Source organism: Mycteria americana, chromosome 4, assembly GCF_035582795.1.
Source record: "Mycteria americana isolate JAX WOST 10 ecotype Jacksonville Zoo and Gardens chromosome 4, USCA_MyAme_1.0, whole genome shotgun sequence".
In the NCBI taxonomy this organism is placed as follows: Eukaryota; Metazoa; Chordata; class Aves; order Ciconiiformes; family Ciconiidae; genus Mycteria; species Mycteria americana.
In genome coordinates, this window is record NC_134368.1 from 27,889,041 (window position 1) to 27,908,280 (window position 19,240).

Genomic DNA, 19,240 nt, shown 5'->3' on the forward strand with positions numbered 1-19,240 from the left:
TGTTTTGAGTAACAGTACCCCGCGTTGCCTCAGCAGCCACTTGCCTTTGGGCTGCACAAGTGAGCGTTATCATGGAACAGTGTCACTTGTCTCTCTGAGCAGTACGGTCACACGAGAAGAGAGCCAAGAACAGCTTGAAATCCCTCAGCAGCAGAGCAATGGAACAGAAAACAAAGTGAAATTTCCAGACCCACAAAGAGATGACATGTTGGCCAGAAGAACTGGAGCTTTCCTAAAACAGCCTGGACCCAATGTTAAGCAGTTCCTTCCCATGCCATTTTCAAAGCGGCAGAATAAGCAGGGCACAGCTAGAGAATTTGAGAAGAAAACTATCAGGTAAGAAAGTTGTGCTTCTCTCTCTCCCTTGCAACTGGCCATGTGGGCTGTTAGTCAAGATCTCTTGATCTGGAAGAGTTGCTGTTGGCCCAGCAGCGGTTTCTTCTGTACTTGTCCTTGATTCTGTGCCGACTCTTTCTGCTCAAAAGAATGCAATGCAGGGTTTCTGGCCCTTTTGGTAGAGCCCTGTAAAGACTCGGAGCAGAGCTCTACCAGATGCAAAATTCTAACAGCATGTGGAAATGGATATGCATAGCAAGATTGTGTTACATTTGCAGAGGTTTCTAGTTAAATATGAGCTAATCATGACAAATGTTTCCAGCTAGAAATAGAGGTGCTGGATATGGTAGGTTAGATGCTTGTCTGTGGCTTAGCTGGTGCCAGTGACTTCCAAACAGGAAATCTAGAGATCCCAAGATCCTTCCTGATAATGCTTGGTGTCTTTTCAAGCACCTTTGTTCAGATGCATGAGGCTGTGTGGGGAAGTTGGCCTTTGAACAGAGTTATCGTTGGCTGGTTGAGCCACATGCAAGCAGGAGTGGAACGGTTCTTATTCATCAGCCTCTTCAAAGTACATGAGGGGAAGGATATGCATGCGCCTGTGCATACACAGATGAAAAACTAGTGTACAGTTCAGCCAGGAGAAGAAAAACTGTCATCTGCTGTAGAGTTGAACAGTTGTTTGGTGTTGAGAAGAGCTTAAGTTGAATAGCTTAGTTAAAATATGTACTTAATACTTTAATCTTTGGCAGTGTCCAGGACAGTTTGTGTTTCTGACTTAGAGGCATGGAAGTACAAGCATTTGACTCTCTATTAAAATTACGTTTTGTGCACCTGCCTCACTTAGCTTGTTACCTATCAGCTATTTGGGTTGGGGGGGGGGGGGGTGTTAACTTACACTTACACTTTTCATTATGTATATGTGATTTTTAAAATGTTGCTTAATACGTCTCTCTGCACTGATGCCTTTGGCTCACTCAGGCCTGAAAAATGTCCACAAGTCTGCATTAATAGCTCTGGAAAACCTGTAATACAACCACCGCAAGAACAGCAGCAAGGGCAGGAAAAAAGCAATCTCCCTCCTGCAGGACAAAACGAGACTATTTGTACTGCCCAAGTGGGTGAAGGTAGCCTTAATGAAGTCCACCTTGGTCAAACGTCTAAGCTTCAGGAAGTTCCTGAGGAAAACAAAACGGAAACATTGTCATCCAAGGATGAGCATCTGCAAACGTGAGCTCTCTGTGGTGTGAATCACGCAGCTTGTACGCCCCTGTGTGCACACTTCAGAATTCAGATTGTGCATTGCCTGGTGTGTTTTCAGTCCAGACTAAAATACTGTATTGTCAGTAATACACTTTTTGGAAACAAACAGAATAGCTGTGTAATGTATTTTCTTTTCAAATATTTGAAATATTGAAATGAAAGCTAATTGAAAGGAAATATTTGATTACAGTAGACATGTTGAATTGCAAAAAAGGTTTATGAATAGCAGAGGTTCAACTGGGCTCTGCTCTTTTAGAGATGTGTATCTTGCTTCTCCATGATTAGAAAATGTTGCAGTGTCAACTTTTGTACTTTATGTTCTTTTATGATAAATCCAGATAACAAATATGTGGTTTGCATGGCTTCAAACAAGACTGTCACTTTAGTGAATGACACTGACTTGTGTATTACCCGCCCCTTTTTTCAGCTGCACACCACCCCCACCCCCACAAAAAAAAACCCAACAACAACAACAGCAAAAAAGGAACGCCTGTGGTAGCTCACTTTCTGCCTATAATATTTGTCTCTTCCGTGCTTCAGTCATGATGATTCTGAGCACTGTTGTGGAATGTAACTGTTAAGTTTTGTCTCCATTCATCGCATGTGTGGCATTTAATGTAAATATTAATATATTGTCTATTTTCAATAACTATTTTCTACACCCATTTTAGGTATACTCCAGGAGATTTTTATAATGGGGGCATTAGTATGGGGTCAGGGAGGGATGGGTGGTGTTCTCATGTAGTTTGACCTCCAGATGATTAGGTAAGTCTTGTTTGCTGAATACATAATCTCTGAACAGTATGATTCTTTTTTGGTCAGCTTTACTAGTACAGGTTGGATGGTCAAGTGACAGTTACCCAAATCATATGCGTCCTGTTGCAATTACTACTTAATGTGTTTATCAGCACTCTAATATTATATTTGGTCTTGTAGATTCGGCCCCAGAACTGCTGTGTCTGATGACGCAGAGTAAGTTGTCTTGTGTTCACAAGATTCTATTTTAAACAACTTACACTGCATGCTTTCCCATCTTTCTACTAATTTAAAATGCAGTTGGTGCCTTATTATTATTTTGCAGTGTTCCAGCAAATAAATTTTTCAGAAAAGCACTGAAAAATGGAATGCACTATGGCTTACATTGCAGCTAAAAATAATTTTTATATAAAAGCCTGTAAAAACTGAGCATAACACTAATGTCCAGCTGTTGCTTAAAGTATTGTTTCCTCTTTTCTTTTCTTTTCTTTTGTTTTTCTTCTGAATTTCCATTGCCTCTAATCAGCTACAGGTAAAGAGAGTTGGGCTGAATCTGGGCTGGGTGTTGAGGAAAAAAATGAAGTATGACCTATACAGGAAGAAAAAACAAATCCCAAAGTAAAATAAAATCCATTGTGATCTTCAGAATAATTACCAGGAAAATACATCTTCAGCTGTTCCTTTATTGTCTTTTAAAAACTTTCTCTTTAATCTCTTCTAGATTGGGTTTAATTTAATAATGTACTAAACTTCATTTTTTTTAAGCTCTTCACCTCGATGCTTTACTTTTGGCAGAAGGAGTAGGACTGTGACATTTATTGCACTCAAACATACTTTAATTGTGTGTGTATGCATGTGAACTGTAGTTCATAGTAGTATGCAATGTCATTAGAAAGCTCTGTGAAAGTATTCACTATTCTTACAAAGTGCAGGCATTTAGAAGTAAAGAAATAGTTGGAACTACCCACATAATAATGTCCTTAATATCCTTCTTCTGTTCACAGAAATGCACATGACCTTCTCTGTCTCCCAGATTAAATCACAAAATAGAAGCAGCACAGAGGGTTTTTTTAATAACAAGTATATAGAGACTCATATATAATTTTTCACACTTTCCTCTAATGATAAAGGCTAGAATCATGGACTGAATATTCTTTACAAGATCTGTAACACCTTTATGCTGAGCAGAGCCTGTGCCCTCTGACCACAGAGTACATGTGATCATTTTCAAGCAGCAGCAATCTGTTCTATCAAATGAAGAGATGAGATAAAAAGAGCATAACACAGAGTGTTATACTTAACAATGGAGACTTCCCTGCCATTTCAGAAAGCCTACCTATCTGATTGATTTGTTCGTTTTCCCACATTTTTGCATGTCTGTATTAAATGCAAACATGAGAGAAGGTACATGGAGATGCCTTCAGAGAGGCATTGCGATGTGTTTGGTTGTATAATGTGAGAGTAGCAAAGATGAATAAATCGTATTGCTTATTCTGCATTGATTCTGATTTTGTTTTAAAAGGCAAAACAATAAAAGTTCAAGCCTCCTTGTCATCCTTTCCAGATGTGCCACAGTTTCAGAGCAACTATTTTCCTAAACTGTCTTTTAAGTTCTTATAAATGTAAGATTGTGTTTTTCCTTCTGAAGATGAAGTACTTACGAAGAATCTGATAAAATTTGGCTCTCAAGTAGAAGTAAATTGAACTGACATTTAAAATGCTTCCAAAATGTTTGTCAAGTCTCCTTTGAAAACTCTGCAACTTGAATTCAGTCTTAGACTAGATGCTGTTTCTTCCAGCAGCAAAACTAGAAACCCCGCTATTAGACTGACAAAGTTCCCTTCGCTGGTTAGTGAATGCTAGTTATTGTCATCAGCCCTGGTCTGTCTCAGGGTCCAGAAAAGGCAATACTTAGTGTGGTGCTGCTGATCAGCCCCATTCCCATCTCCCGAAGAGATGGGGCTGAATTCTGGTGGTAGTTTGACAGTCCAGTGTGAGTTTAGGCTTATGCTTTGTACTTTAAGCCTGACAAGCAAATAATAGTGAGCTGAGATTTTTGTGTATCTGTTTACTAGAGTCTGATTCTTTAGCCAGCCTGTAGTTTTTTATGTTTTGTTGGGGTTTCTTAAGTCTTAGTGTGCCTGTAAAATGGTAATGCAGCCACATAATAAATGCCTTGCATAAGGTTTTTTAACATATTCTCATAAAAAGAAGTTTTTTACCTTATTTCTCACTTTCAAATTAAATAGTCTGAACGCTCAAGTCCTTGAGGACTTTTTTTATCCAACACTTGTTCAGACCTCTTTAAAAAAAAACAAACAAACAAAAAAAACAAACAAAAAAAACAATTTCTGCATGGTGTCACTGACAAGAACAACTGTAATTTGCAAGAAAAAAGTAGCGTAACTCATCCCGAAGATCTAGCCCTCCAAAATACACTGTTGGTCTGCACAGTGTTTTTTCCCAGATCTTTGTTAGAACAGCAGGTATGGCACGCTGGTCAGCAGAAGGGCCTCTTGCTTCCAGACAGAGTTTGGATACAATCCCCAGAGCTTTGCTAATGGCAGAAAATTAATGAGCGTGAATTCAGTACAGTTACATCTCCCCTGTCTGCTTGCATGCTGTGTGCCTGCTGGCCCAGCGCATGGTTGAAGGAAGGAGTAAATCTAGTTATACTCATGAGGTGTTAGTGATGGGCTGGAGCCATTTGTAGTTTATATAAGAAATAGGATGAAATTATGTGGGACTCATAGTGAAAGTGTCTTTTGGCAGAAGCTCAGAGTTTTGGCCTCTTTGATTCTTTTCTAAGGATGAACTTGTCAGGCAGAGAAGTCAATGTAGACCTTTCAGTTGGCCTTGTCCATGTATTCAGGAAAGTAGGTGGTTCTTCTTAATGGTTACTACATGTTGGTCAGAGCAGAGCACAGTGCTTTGAGATGTGGCTCCTTCAGATTGTTCTCTTGGGAAGATGCATTTGTGCAATAACATATTGCCACAGAATTGATGTTTGAACCTACCATGTTGCTTATCCATGGCAGTGAAGGCCCAGCAGCAGGAGGTGACAACTACAATAGAAGGTGCATGTGGGGTTGTAGTATGTAGTTTGATTCCTGGCCTAGGTTGAAGCCTTTTCCAGAGTACCTTTTTTATTGCGTTGTTAATAGCCATAAAACCTTTGGTTTTGCTGTCTCTGTGCACCCTGAGAGACCCAAGTGAATGCAGGGAATAAATACTAGCCTTTCATTAGGACATCAGGGAACTCTTGGTAGAAAGGTATTTTTATTTTCCCATCCCAAACGGCAGAGAGTGAGTACTCATGCACTCTACTAGAACCCGTTACCACCATTTCAGGTCTTCTGTTTTCTTCTACTTTATGTGAATGAAAAATTCTCTGACATGAGGGAAGGGTACAAGAAAGGAGCTACACAACCAGTTTGACCCAGTAGGCACAAGGTGTCAAATACTTAACACTAAAGGCTTTTCTTTCAAAAGACTTTCAAAAGCTCTTAAACTGGAATAAATCCTTTAAGGGTGACTTTATTACAAGTTGTGCATCTCCCAACCTACCTCACCAGTCTGCAAAATATGACTGATATTTAAATGTTCCTTAGTGGGTGATAATGCCTTTACTTTTAAAAACAACAAAACTTGCCATTTCTTTAGGTTCCGTTATTTAGGAATGCTCCAATCCAGTCCTGAGCAATGCAACCCTTAAACTACCCACAGAGAAACCCAAATTAGTGTACCCCTCAGCACTCTGTTTAAGGGGCAGACCAGTATGCTAACCTCACTGTTCATGCTTAAGGGCAATAGGATGTGTATTCTGTCCTTTGTTTCTGAGTAAATACCTACTAACAGGATGGGATCTGTGCATGTCCTTTTCCATCCGCTGTCCAGACCTTTCAGTTTTCCCTTGAGAGTGGTTCCTTCCCATCTTTGCTTGCCTGAATAGAAATGTTGGCTAAATATATATGTGCACAGCTTTCCATGTGTATTCACTTTGATTACTGTGGACACAGTCACCTACAACTTTATCTTCATTGGGTGCTTCACCTGCTAGTTGGCTTGTTGGCTCACCTAAAGCTACAGATGATCATTTGAAGATTGCTGTGAAATCACTTCGTGTGGAACTGCATGGCGGGGTTTTTTTTGCTTTTTGCTTTTAATGGCACAACTGAGGTCATGTTTTACTAATAATAGGTAGTAGGGGGGGAGTAGTAAGTATGTTATCTTTGTGTGAAGATCTTTATGTAATATGAATGGATGTATAATATCAAACCATGACCTTTTTTTCCTTTAACTCTCCAAAGGTCAGGGGCAGAAATAGAATGTGTAGAAAGAAACTGTTTTGTCCTGAATGTCAGCTTTTCCTTGTTAGGTTAGCTGTATTAATAAGTTGGTGCTGATAGCATTGAGTTTCTTCGAGGCAGGGAGGAGAGAGGAGGAAGTACCGTGCTGTTTGTGCTGCAGGTACTTCTCTGGGCAGGCTCTCCCTGGTTTTGTTGCAATAACATTTAGCCAGCCATGCTGCCCCTAATATACTCCTCAAGCCTCTCTTATTTTACACTGAAATGGAAACTTCTGTCTGCGGTGTTAATTGGAGGGGTCTTGAAAACTCACTGGGAAATAAATCTTCAGGAGTTAAAATGTTCTGAACTCTACTCTGAACAGAATGATTTTAATAAGAGCTATTGATGGAGGTGTAATGTTAATAATACTTCTTAGTAAGAGGCAAAGTTGCAGTCAACTAACAAAAACAAGAGAAAGTTGAGGAGTATAATGCCTGAAGTACTGTATGGGAGCCATAGGGATGCTAACTGGTCCTTCTAAGGGGACTGCTGCTTTTGGGAGCTTCGTAATGGTGCAGGTGTCTGATTCTGCTGTAGCACCCTCATGTGGCTTTAGCTCTAATAAGCTGAAGGAATATAAGGCTCTAAATAACGCTGCACTACTACCTATTTCCCCCTTGTTTAGGAGTATGAGCATGTTTGACATGAGATGTGAAGAAGAAGCTGTGACTCAGCCTCATAGCAAAGCTCGCCACGAGAAACTGCAGAACATACACAACCAGCTGAAAGAGGATGAGACCAGATGGCAAGATGTGAGTATGCAACATTGTCTGCAGTGCTGGCATTGAGGCCAGCCTGCTAGGCAAAAAAGTGCAACCCGCTAAATCTACAGTTGGTCTCTAGCACTAAAATAATCAGGAGCTTTTCCTTTTATTTTTTGTCCCAATGGATTGTTGCTAAAATCATAGAAGTTCATAATTTGATGTCAGTTACAGAATACAAGATCTTCTGGTGCCTCTGCCTGTGCACCATGTATTTTGCTTTTTTAAAAAATGTAATTAAACTGTGAATAGGCAAAAATGGAAGCAGAACAGCCTCTAACTGCTGAATTCTCCAACTTTTATAATTAGTAAATACCCAAAGTGACAAAACACAAGACTAAGCAGGACAGTGAATAAATAGCTTGGACTTGGCTTTAATAAATCTGCATAGATACAGAAAATGCTAACATTTTCCATCTTGTCCAAGCAAAGAAATTACCCTTCAAGTTAGCTACATGCTGCTTGGGTTACAAGTCCCTTCCAAACCCTCTTTCCCCAATGTTTTTTTTTAAGCTGTCCTGGCATTTGGCATTATCTTCAGCAAATTAGTAAGGACAGAAAAGCATGATTTGCAGGTAAGTTAGTATCAGGAGTTTTAGTATCAATCCTGTTCATTCCTAAAGACTGATTTTTAAATGAGGAATTTGGGGCATATTTTTTTAATTTAAAAAAAAAAAAACACCACACAAACCAAACAAAAAGCACATCTCTTCAAGCAGCTAGTACAGTAATTTCCCATTATAAGGACAGCTACTGTGAAACATCTCAGAGACGTTTTTGGTAGAAAATTCAAGGAAAACTCCAAAAAAGAACAGTATATACAACTAAGAAATAACTTTTTGTAGTAGAACAATGAAGGATTTCAGCTGAGAGGTCTGTATGTGTGGGAAGCCATAATTTCCCAGCAGAGATAAGAATGAGTCCAAAGGCATTCAAGAGGTTTGAGAACTCTGCTGTTGAATGGAAAATCCTCTGAGCTAAAGTGAGTAAGTTTTCCAGGCCCTCAGCACCTTCTACACTGAACTAAAAGTTCTGAAGAGCCACTACAAATGCGCTTACTGGAATGTCCTTGGCATTCAAAGGGCTTTATGGAGACGACACCGCATTCATGGTTGGATATTTTTTATATGCCCATGCTGTAAATTTGCCAACAATTAACAGTTTCATGGCTTTTTATTATTGTTATTCTAAAGCATTAGAGCTGGAAAACATAAGCATGTCTGGTTTTTAATTACAAAAAGAAGAGGAGGGCTTATGTTATGAAATTTGCTAATGAAAAACTAATTTCCAAACAATAGGCAATAGCAGGAGTAGCTGAATAAAGAAACGCTTTGGTACTTCAATGAGAATAATTAGTAACTGGGGAAAATGAAAGGTCTGTGTTTCAAGAAGGGGATTATAGACTGATATATGTAGGTCATGTGAAGAAATACTTTAATGAGCATTCCCTTGAGTGTAATGTCAATAATTTGTGGTTTTAAGCTAAATTAAAAGTGACAAGGTTTGTTCCTGGTTTTAATAAAATAAGTTATGCTTGCAGTACCTTCTGCTGTTTACCAATAAAAATGCAATTAAAATATTTGGAAAACCATGTAATTAATGAAATAGCCTTTGAACGGAGTATGTGTACAGAATCTCTGGTTTTTATTAAAACCAGAATTTGTTAGAGTGCATGAAATATAATCTGTATACTAATCTCCTGATGTTGTAAAGTTAATGACAAATGTGCCCCTGCAGTTTCCTAGGAAGTTATTTTTCTTTGCAGAAGTTCTGCAGAGGTTATTTTTTACATGTAAAATTTTGTTCATTTACTAGTGGGCTGCAAAGAAATTTTACAGATGAGGATACTTCTTTACTGTCATACTTTTACTGTGAAAAAGTTCTTGTCTCTGTTATCCTCCAGGACTTGTGAATTCATAACCCAAGCAGGGTGCAAAGCATAGGTGCCCGTAACAGGTATCTCCTGTGACTCTCTGGTTTAGTGTCAGGCTGGTTTTGCAAGAAAGGTAAAGAACCAGAATCAGTAGATCTTCTGGACAATTTTGGGCAGGCAGATTTCAAAAAGAGTAAGATCATTACTTCAACAAGGACATATCTATATAGCTGGATACAAACCATAGGCTTTTTGCTCTGTCATGTCTCATGCTAACCAGGTGTGAGCCACTTTAGTCCCTAACCTGTGTCGCTCAGACCTGGGTCCAAAATATTGGAGGGTGCCCATGAGGAAGAATTTAAGTTTGGACACTGCACTGGATTTTTCTGTCAAAGAAAAGAAGCGTGCATCAAGCATGCTTGCACGTAGTTGGCTGATAGCATGGGCAAAGTATGGGACTGTCATCTCTGCAAGGCAGATTATCAGTGCGGCTGTAGTTCATGGTGACACGATGTCCCTTCCTCCAATGAACTCCTGCCTCCCACACATCTGATTATTAAAATTCTTCACCAAACGTAATTTTTCTGCTTCATTTTCCTGAGGAATCAGGTTTTGTCCCTACTGTTGGCCCAACTCAAAATGAGTGCCCTGACTGGTCCTTTTAGGCCAAATTTCCTGGTGTTATTACCTAGTGTGCTTCTGCAACACTACAAAGCCAAAAAGAAAATACACCAGTGGAGCTATGAAATCCTTACTGGATCCTGCTGTTAGGAGAAAAATCAGTCAGGCAACGTCTTCATTTTATGGTATAATATCCTTTTCTCTTTAAAATAAACATCACTGCCTGCAGGTGATGGAAGCCTAGTCCACAGCCAGGAACAAGCATTGCAAAGCGGTTGGCTGAGTTCATTGGTTTATGTGGCCAGTTTTTAGCTATTTGCAACTCTGCATTCAGGTGCCTTCCTTCTCTCGCAGGACCTGGCTCGGTGGAAGAGTCGTCGAAGGAGCGCTTCACAGGATTTAATAAAAAAAGAAGCTGAGAGAAAGAAAATGGAAAGGTTATTGTCTGGAGATGGAACAAATGAGCGCAGAAAAAGCATCAAAACCTACCGAGAAATTGTGGAAGAGAAGTACGTTGTTTTGCTGAAGTGCAGTGGCATGTCTGAAAATGCTGTGTGCTCCATAGGTGATAGGTAACTGTGGGCAGCCATGTCTGCAGGCCTGGGGTGAAGGAGAGGGAAGGATGTTGTTGGAGCAGAGGAAATAGGAGTGATTTCTAGCGTTAATTTTAATGCAATGGTCTCTCTTGTGTTGTCTCCCTTGCAGAGAGAGAAGAGAGCGGGAGCTTCATGAGGCATACAAGAATGCAAAGTCACAGGAGGAGGCTGAGAGCATCCTCCAGCAGTACATCGAAAGATTCACTATCAGTGAAGCTGTCCTTGAGCGTTTGCAGATGCCAAAAATTCTGGAAAGAAGCCATTCAGTGGAGCCAAATTCCCCACTGAAAGACCCAAATCCTCTGAGATATTTAAGGCAACAGTCACTGCCTGCTCCAAAATTCACTGCCACCATTGAAGCAACTATTGTTCCCACCGCTGAACTAGAGCCCAGTGGTTCGACGGGCCGCACATCTCCCAGCAAAAGCGTTGTCTCCAAGGCTGTGCCTATGCTGACACCCAAGCCTTACTCACAACCCAAAAATACACAGGAAGTTTTAAAGAACTTTAAGGTAGGATACGTTGCACTCCCCAAAGTCAATCAGAAGGCAAAGAGATGCTGACTAAATCATCTGAACGTATAAATGTTTAATGCAATTAAGCGGAAAATGGTTGCGGCATTCTGATGTTATAAAACTCAGCTTCGTGCTCTGTGCTGCCCAATCTAGTCGTCACGTCTTGGTTACCAGCCTTCTTAGAAACTTGACCTGTTCGGAATGGAATATTTGTGCTGGTCATTTTTCCTCAGGCTAAGTTCGTTTGGGGAAAGACAGGGAAAGGGGGTCCTCTAAGAAAAAGGCAAGGCGTTTTCTGAGAAGGAGGTTAGGAAAGAGTATGTTGTCATGGTTTTTTGTTTTTAAAGAAAAGGGAAGGGGCAGGGAGCATGGAGGTCCTGACTTTTGGAGCAAGACCTGAACTGGCTTTTGTGTCAGGGGTCTGATTTTTGCCATACTCAAACAAGTCTGTCCCATTCAGCCAAGTCATAAGCCTTTGAAACACTGCAGTGTGCATGTATTCAGTGTGGAGTCCCTACTCCTTCAGAGTCAAGAGCCAGCTTGCCCAAAGATACTGTCTGTCCTAAACATGCTTCTCACCAGGGATGAATGGGGAAAGCTGCTTCACTGGCATAAAGAGGGGATATAGGCTGGCCATGCAGGTTTAGGGAAACAGATTGGTACTGGGGCAGCAGTGTAACTGGGGATTGCTGGTGAGAGCGGGGGAGTGACTGCGTTGGGTTGCAAGAACTGCGCAAAGATTATGGGAATAAAAGAAGTAAGAGAGCTTGGATGAAAGCAGGGCTGCCTGGAACAAGGAGACAGCTATGAGATTTGTGGGGGAAGGGGATAGGAGAAGAGACTGAAACTGGGATATGAAACCTGAGGAGTATATCTTTGAACTGGGTGGGTGTGGAGAACGGGAGTAAGATACCGAACCAGTGATGGAGAAAGCAAAGCACTGGGATGTGTTAGACAGAACAGGCCAGAATAAGTCAGGTTTGAAGAAATCTGCTTCTCACAGTGCCTGTACCAAAACTGGAGCTTTCCCAAGTCTCACTGTAGCCTTGTTGTAAAGTGCAAAGCCTACTGGCATGGGTGCCCCCAGCCTGTAGAGTTCAGGTCCCCTTGTGTCTGCCATTGCTATCTGATACTTCGCTAGTGGCATGCAGGGGTCCCTGCAGCCCTGCTGATGTCCCAGTAGCATTGCTACCATATATATTCAGGTTGTTTACTTTTTAAAAAACAAGTCAGTTTTGTATAGATAGTGAAAAAGCGTGTTGTGATGTCTGTAATTTCTTGAAGTCTGTCCCAGCTGTTGTGAACCCCCCCCCACCATGTCTCCTAGTTGAAATGTGAAACTGGTAATTCCCGTTTCTCCTGTACCTCATTTGGTATTCCCCTGGAGTTTACATTTTAGACATCAGTGAATCATGGATCTTTGGTTTTTTTCTGATCCTGCCACTTTTTTCCTCAGAGGACCAAGATATATGTGTGTATCACCTTCACGTTAATGCATATATAGTTCACATGGGGAGAAGCTAACCCACGGATGCTTCTATCCCCCACCAACCACCACTAAAAGTCTGTCTAGATCTCGTTCGCTTGATGTGGAAGAATGTGATCTGTCTCAGTGGGAATCATTCCCTAGCACATGTAGCTGTAGCATTATTTTCCCTTGAAACACCAGTCTGTCGATGATTCTCGGCTCTGGTGACAATGTGTTGACTTGCTCCAGATCAGAAGGAAAGGAGTATGTTTGTTTAACTCTGCAGCCAGGGCATCTGTCGTGATCATTCAAACATTTGGATTTCCTCTCTAATGTAAACAGAGAAATGTCTTAGTCTAAACAGAGACACTGAAATGGATGGTGTGGCCTGCCAGTGTTTTCCTGGCTTTTTTATTTCTGAGATCTTTTGTGACCTGCCTCTCTAGTAGATAATCCAGCACACAGTCCCAAAAGACCTGGGGCTCAGTGTCTGCTCACACGCGTTTGGAAATAAACCCTAAGAGTGGTACTGTGTTGAGTGGATGATGGCAGTGAGGAAGGGGAGTGAACCTTTTCATCTGAAAAGCAGTCAGAAGGGGTGAAACCGCTTGCAGAGCCAGGCTGTTTCTCCTCTGCCTGGGAGCTGATTGCGTGAGGTGCTAACTGCCTTCACCTCCCCGCACATCTGTCAGAGCTGAGGATGCCCAGCGCCTCGGAGATGGCCCCTTAGTTAATCACCCTCAGATAGAAAACAGACCTGTGGATGCAAGTATGCAAGAAGCCAACAGGTGGAGTTTGCCCTCAGCGTAGCACTGATGGCATATACTAAGTTGGAGTGCCGCTCTTGAGGTACCCAGGCTGTTTACTCAAGAAGTGAAGTACTGAAGATAAATAAATGGTGAAATAAGGAGTGGGGCAGGGAGGATGAGATGGGAAGAACTTTGTTTTCTTCAACTGTGTTTCAGTTCAATAAAGCAGTTTTGACGCTTGTTGCATCAGTTTTCAATAACAGTGAAATAAGTTAAAAGTTCCCATGGAATGGCATACCTCTGAGCTTGTTTTTACATGTGTTTTTTGTTTATGCAGTACCTGTGGAGAAAGCTGAAATGACTAATCACCATATATATCCCAGATAGCTTCTCTAAGAAATCACTGATCTATGCCATTATTCCCCCGAAGTCCAATGATTAGCAGAGAAGAGTCTGTCCATATTTATTCCCTCACCTTTGCGTTGTCTCCCGTGATGACCGTTTTGCAAAAGGAAGGATCTCTGTGCACAGAGAAGCAAAGCCCTCCTTCAAATTTGTTTAAAACTCACCCCTGCTGACAAGCCTATAAACATCTGTGCTGTAGCTAGGCAGGAGCAGTATGGTGTTGCTCATATCTGGTCCTCTCCTGGTCTCTAGCTGGGCTGCCTTCTGGTGAATGACTTGTGAGTTCTTTGTAGCAAGACTTTTTTCATGTATACCATGGCTTCTACAAACAACCCTCCAAACTGAAGGAAGTCTTTACATGCCACCTCCATTCAGAACATAATTATGAAGTATTAAAGTCCCAAGAGGAAGCTGTATCAGTGCAGAGGAAGAAGCTAGAGCTTATTTTGTATTTTCTTCCTTGCTTAAGGGTTCCTTAGTGGGAATATATGCCCACCAAGGAGCTAGCTTGACCCTGAGAACAAAGCAGTTCAAGTGTTCCTGCATTCTCCTTTTCATGGAGACTGCATAAAATCATTTTCTGGGAAAGCAGCTATTTATTTATTGCCTCATGGAGAAGGTGGAATGCCCAGTTTTATTTGTTGGTTCCTTGCTTCCCTGTTATGAACAGTAAAGAAACAAGTGGATGAACTCTGCTGCTCCTGACCTTTCGAAGTTCACATACCAGTGCTTCAGAAAGCATGGTCTACTAATACTGTGGTGAGGTCGTCAGGGTACATAGCAGTTCATCAGCATAATTAGTCCTGGAGAACCTGCTTGCCTCTTGCATGAGGCAATGCAAAACCCGGAAGTTTTGGTGTAAATTTAACATAAATCTTTGTTCTTCTTTTAATATCCATTGATCTGTGATGCACACAAAGGGTGTCCATGTGTTACTGGGAGAATGAAATGTGGGAAACCAGGCAATGCAGAAAAATCATTACCTTCTGTCTGTATTTTGTTTATGACCTCCCTGTAATAGGGTTTTCTTCTGTCTTGGCCCAGTGAATGAAATGTGTGTTTGGCTCTGTCCTTCACTGATGGCACGGACTGTGTTAACAATTATAATACCATGTTGAAGTCCTAATTTTCTAAATTCCTTTGAATGCTAATTGCCTCAGCATATTTATTTAACTGTATTCTGCAGGTAGATGGAAAAGTCAGCATGAATGGAGAAAATTTCAACGGCGTGGAAGAGAAGGATAAAGAGTGTACAACAGTAATATTTACTCCTTCGCCAAGCAGATCTCTGAAATTTGATGGAGTAGCCAGAGGGGACAGACCCCCAGTAGAGTTGAAGAAGGACCCCACAAGTGTTGAGCTCAGTTTACAGAGGCCTGCCACTCAGAGTGTGCACAAAGAGCCAACAGTAAGACCAACACGAACAAACCAGCCTTACTTTCTCTGCCAATTTTCTGTCTCATAACGTATTTAATCACTAACTAATGAAACCCGAGTGCTTATGTTTGCTTTATTTCAAGAGGGTGTGCCTGGACCAGGGGAAAAAAAAAAAATCCTTTGTAAATTAAAGGCTTCTTCCTTTGGGATGTGGGTAGAGAAATGGGAGGGGAAGATTCAAAAAACATTTTGCAGCCAGCGTCTCTTTTTTTTTTTCAGATGTCGTGCAGCTGATAAGCATGTTTTAAATATGCTGGGCCAGGGAGAAATCGACTCTGTGTCCCAGCTATTGTGCAGATTTATTCAGCGCTTCTCCTGATGTTAGCTGATTAGATCAGCAACATAATTGGACTGTGCAAGCCATTACAATTAGTCTCAGTTTTCAATTTTCAAAGAAGAGGATGTGGACATGCTGGCTGTTTTGAGCATTCAGCTTTCATTCCCCTCTCAGAAATATTAGAAAAGGGGATAAGCTATTGAAATGCTCAGAGGGGCCAACGTGCTTCTTAACTGCCTTATCAAAGAAAGAAATTAATTTTACCTTTTCATCTTTCTCTCCCCCTCTTCCCCAGAGAAAAAGACAGGAATAAAATTAGAGCATATCACAGCAGGAATCTAGATGCTACAAAACTGTAATAAAAGTAGATAGTAAAAACAAAACAAGAAATAAGGACCGGACTGCAAATGAAGCATGTAAAAGGGCTGCAAACAAGTGGCATGAGAGGGAATTCTTGCCGCTCTTTTCTGTGTAACAACAAAGAGAATTGGATATGTGGTGAGAGTTGGAGTATGATAATTTTTTGCTTTCATCTCAGATTTCATCCAGGCATTGGCCAGATGGATAATAGGCAGCAGGCAGGGATCTGTCCCGGGGAGCAATGGTTTGTTCATGCCAAAGGGCTTGTGTCTTTTCTTACTCCCATGCTTCATGCCAGTCTCTGGCCATGGACAACCAAGCCATGGAGCCTGCAGCAAGCATGGGAGCTGGGATGTGCTGTGAGCATGGACTTGATCCTGTCATAAGGAACTGGTACAGAGTCAAAAGTGAATGATACACAGGAAAGCAGGCAGGGATGGCAGAGCAGAGGCTGCTCCTGTCGGAATGAATTGGCTGTAAGCGAAAAGCCAGGTAAGCATTGTGTCTGATATGGAAGAGCTGGTAATGGGCATGTCTGGAGGATAGAGAAGAGCCTCAGCTTGCTGTAGATTAGAAACAAAATGGCAATCAGAAAAGTAGCCGAATGAAAGTGTTACTGTCTCCTTTTTTAGGATTTCCAGACCAGTATAGCTGTGGAAGAGTTGAGAGGAAATTCAGCAACAGAAGCCACCATTAGGGCTTGGGTGTGTTTGTATCTGTTTGATGCCCTTTCATCCTTCCCTTTCTACAGCTTTGAGGATGATGTGGCCAGCTGAACACAGATTTTTTTGTGTCCGGTTTCTGCTTCCAGTGTATTAGCCCTCGTGGTGATATTGGCAAAGGAGGCAGAAGACTTTGAATTCTCAGATTCCTTGTGACTCTGATATTTGACTCAGATTCCATGTGACTCTGAATTCTGTGATTCTGTGATTTGCAGAATACCTCCTGGTTTGTGAGCTTGATTGCACTTAATGCTGAAGCCTTCTAGAGGGAACGAGTGTGCACCCAAGTGGTGCTATTGACAGAGTTTATCTGCTCTAACTAAGGATATTATATCACTAGCTTCATGATTTAATCAATAATGTGACTGGGAAGTGCAAATCATTATAATTACTCCTGGCACTTCAGCTTCAAGCAAAGGTATGTGTGTCAAGCATGTCAAGGGCAGAGCAAGGAGAGGAGACCGCTTTGAGGGGGATGTTACACGGGGAAACAAGTGGAATGCACTGAGCGTGATAGGGGGAAAGAGAAGGAGACCTGCCTGTGGCGGGACGGGAATTTGCCAGCCTAAGATAAGATTCTAGGTTCTGTTCCTTCTCAATATTTGCTTCTCTTCACCCAGCTGGTCCGTTTTAATATTCCAGGTCCCTGTGCCTTAGTCTAAGGCATGGGCAGTAATTTAGCTGTTGAGCATACAGGAGTGCCCTGGTTCATGGATGGGAAGGGCTTAGATGCCAGGTTACAGAGATGGGGCATGATGCTTGGGTACTGATGCTTGGCTTCTTCACTGTGTGTGCTGGGGCACAGCCCAGCACTGCTGTAGGCAGCTCGATATGGATGCGATCGGTCTGGGGCCTTTTATCTGCAAGAATTGGGCAGCTATGCTAGACTCACTTCACTCAGCCTTCTCCCTGTACCTATTTTACTGCGATTTCTGGACAACTGGCACAGCGATGTCAGCCTGCATCTGCAGAGTCTGAAATGCTAAACTCCTCTCTGAAGGTATAACCCCTCCTAGGAAGGTTGGGAATCCAAATTAGGAAAGAAAAGAGCCTCCTGGGCTTGCCCCACTCCTGATAAAACATGGCCTCTTGCTGGGTAGGATGCTGAATAACTCTAGCTGCACTGTGAGCCCTCCAGAGGGGACAAAGGGGTTTGCTTTTTGCCCCGTCCTGCTGGGGCCTTCCAAACTACACATTCTTGGAAGTAAGAAGGCCTTCTGAAGCTGCTACTGTATTGCCTCCCACAAGGAGAAGCCAGGGCTCTAGTTTTTGTCTGTTGCTTAATCCCACTGAATTTTTAGGAGAGGAGGAGAAGATGACAGAAACAGGGATAGAAAAGCAGCTGAGATGAAGAAGCAGAGCTGTCTGGAGTGGAAGAAACGACTACATTTTGTTTGCCTTGAGAAGCTTTTACGAATTGAGCATGTTTTCAAAGCCTTTTCTAAACTTGCTTTCATTGCCTTTATTTGTATACTTTCCTTTATTGATATAGTTCTTGTTAGCTATGTCCTTCCCAGGCTTTGAAGAAGATTCACAGGCACTAGTTCCTCTGCATGTTAAGAGATGCTGTTTCTAGGGGTTTTTTTCCCTCTAGTTGCTCTGAGATTTGTTTGGGGTTTGTATTTTATTAATTCATTTTCTGCCCTGAGTCTCTTTTGTGAAGTATATATTCCTTTTCATATATACGTTACCTTTGGCCCTCCTGTCCTCCCCTTCTGATTCTCTTCCTGTTCTTTGCGTGCCCCTTCTTCCTCCTCCATCTCTCTTATGGCTGCTCCCCTGCTGTTTCAGTTCAGTTGTCAAATGGACTAGTCCTGTCTTCTCTCTGCCTGGCAGGCTTCCCTTTGAAGCTCTGTAGCCCTGCTCTAAATCTGTCCAGCTCGCCTCAGGCGTTGTCTGCAATATGAGAAGATGCTGTGCAGCTGTACCTCAGCAGCTCTTTTGGCCTGAAGTTTGGAAAACGGTTTAGTAAAGTTGCACCACTTAAAACACTAATACGATTGAGGTTTTTGGGAAGCTAGAGAAGTGCAGGGATCATTTTGTATGGGTGAGACCTCAGTGTCCGTTGTCTTTTTGACAGAGAAGAACCCCATCTATATGTGAATCAAATAATGATTGGCAATCGGAGACTGATTGGGAAACATGTAACTCCTGCCTAAATCTACTATGAAATGAGATGCAAAAAGCTGCAGCAGGTGGGAAGGATGGTAAAGAAAAATATCAAGAAACTATACTTGTCTGTAGTGTATAGGCAGAGTACTTAGATTTTGGGGGGCAGATTTTACAAGAGACTTACCTTTACTCAAAGTAGCTTACGAAATTTTGCCTGTGATTTAAGGCTAGAAAGGATAAATTTGGCCTATAAGCAGGATGAAATTATCCCACTGGTGTTTGTGAAGCGATGTGCTGCTGAAAGAGGCGGTAGGTAAAGCACACCTTTCTTATTGCAGCTGGAAGAACTGAGGCAAAAGCCCAAAGACTGACCCATCAGTCAGTGGCAATGCTGGCAATAACGTGAGAATGATCTCCTCACCCCGGTCCTACCTGTCAGCCATTAGGTCGCGTTTTCTTTCCATTATACAGGACAGTTAGGCACATGACAGATGCCGAGAAGTTGTATCCTCTAGCTCTTTGAATCAGAAGTTGGCAAAGTAAATGTTCTGTTTTAAAGCAATATTTGTGCAGATTTTAGTGTAGGGGGATTAATTTGTCAGTGAGTAACATCCCTTTATTTTAACCAATCTTTGTATGA

The 19,240-nt window shown here is 41.8% G+C and overlaps 1 protein-coding gene across 7 annotated transcripts in view; it reads left to right on the top strand.

Moving 5' to 3' along the window:
* Positions 1-19,240, top strand: part of LIMCH1 (LIM and calponin homology domains 1) — a 182,406-nt gene that overhangs the window by 135,487 nt on the left and 27,679 nt on the right. For 6 of the 7 annotated variants that reach the window (XM_075499986.1, XM_075499987.1, XM_075499989.1 and 3 more), the window contains 7 exons: positions 103-336; positions 1,318-1,566; positions 2,536-2,571; positions 7,330-7,456; positions 10,314-10,468; positions 10,665-11,067; positions 14,879-15,100. In XM_075499986.1, the coding sequence (XP_075356101.1) occupies positions 103-336; positions 1,318-1,566; positions 2,536-2,571; positions 7,330-7,456; positions 10,314-10,468; positions 10,665-11,067; positions 14,879-15,100 (1,426 nt within the window). The remainder of the gene's footprint in view (positions 1-102; positions 337-1,317; positions 1,567-2,535; positions 2,572-7,329; positions 7,457-10,313; positions 10,469-10,664; positions 11,068-14,878; positions 15,101-19,240) is intronic. The other variant, XM_075499988.1, reaches the window with a different exon arrangement.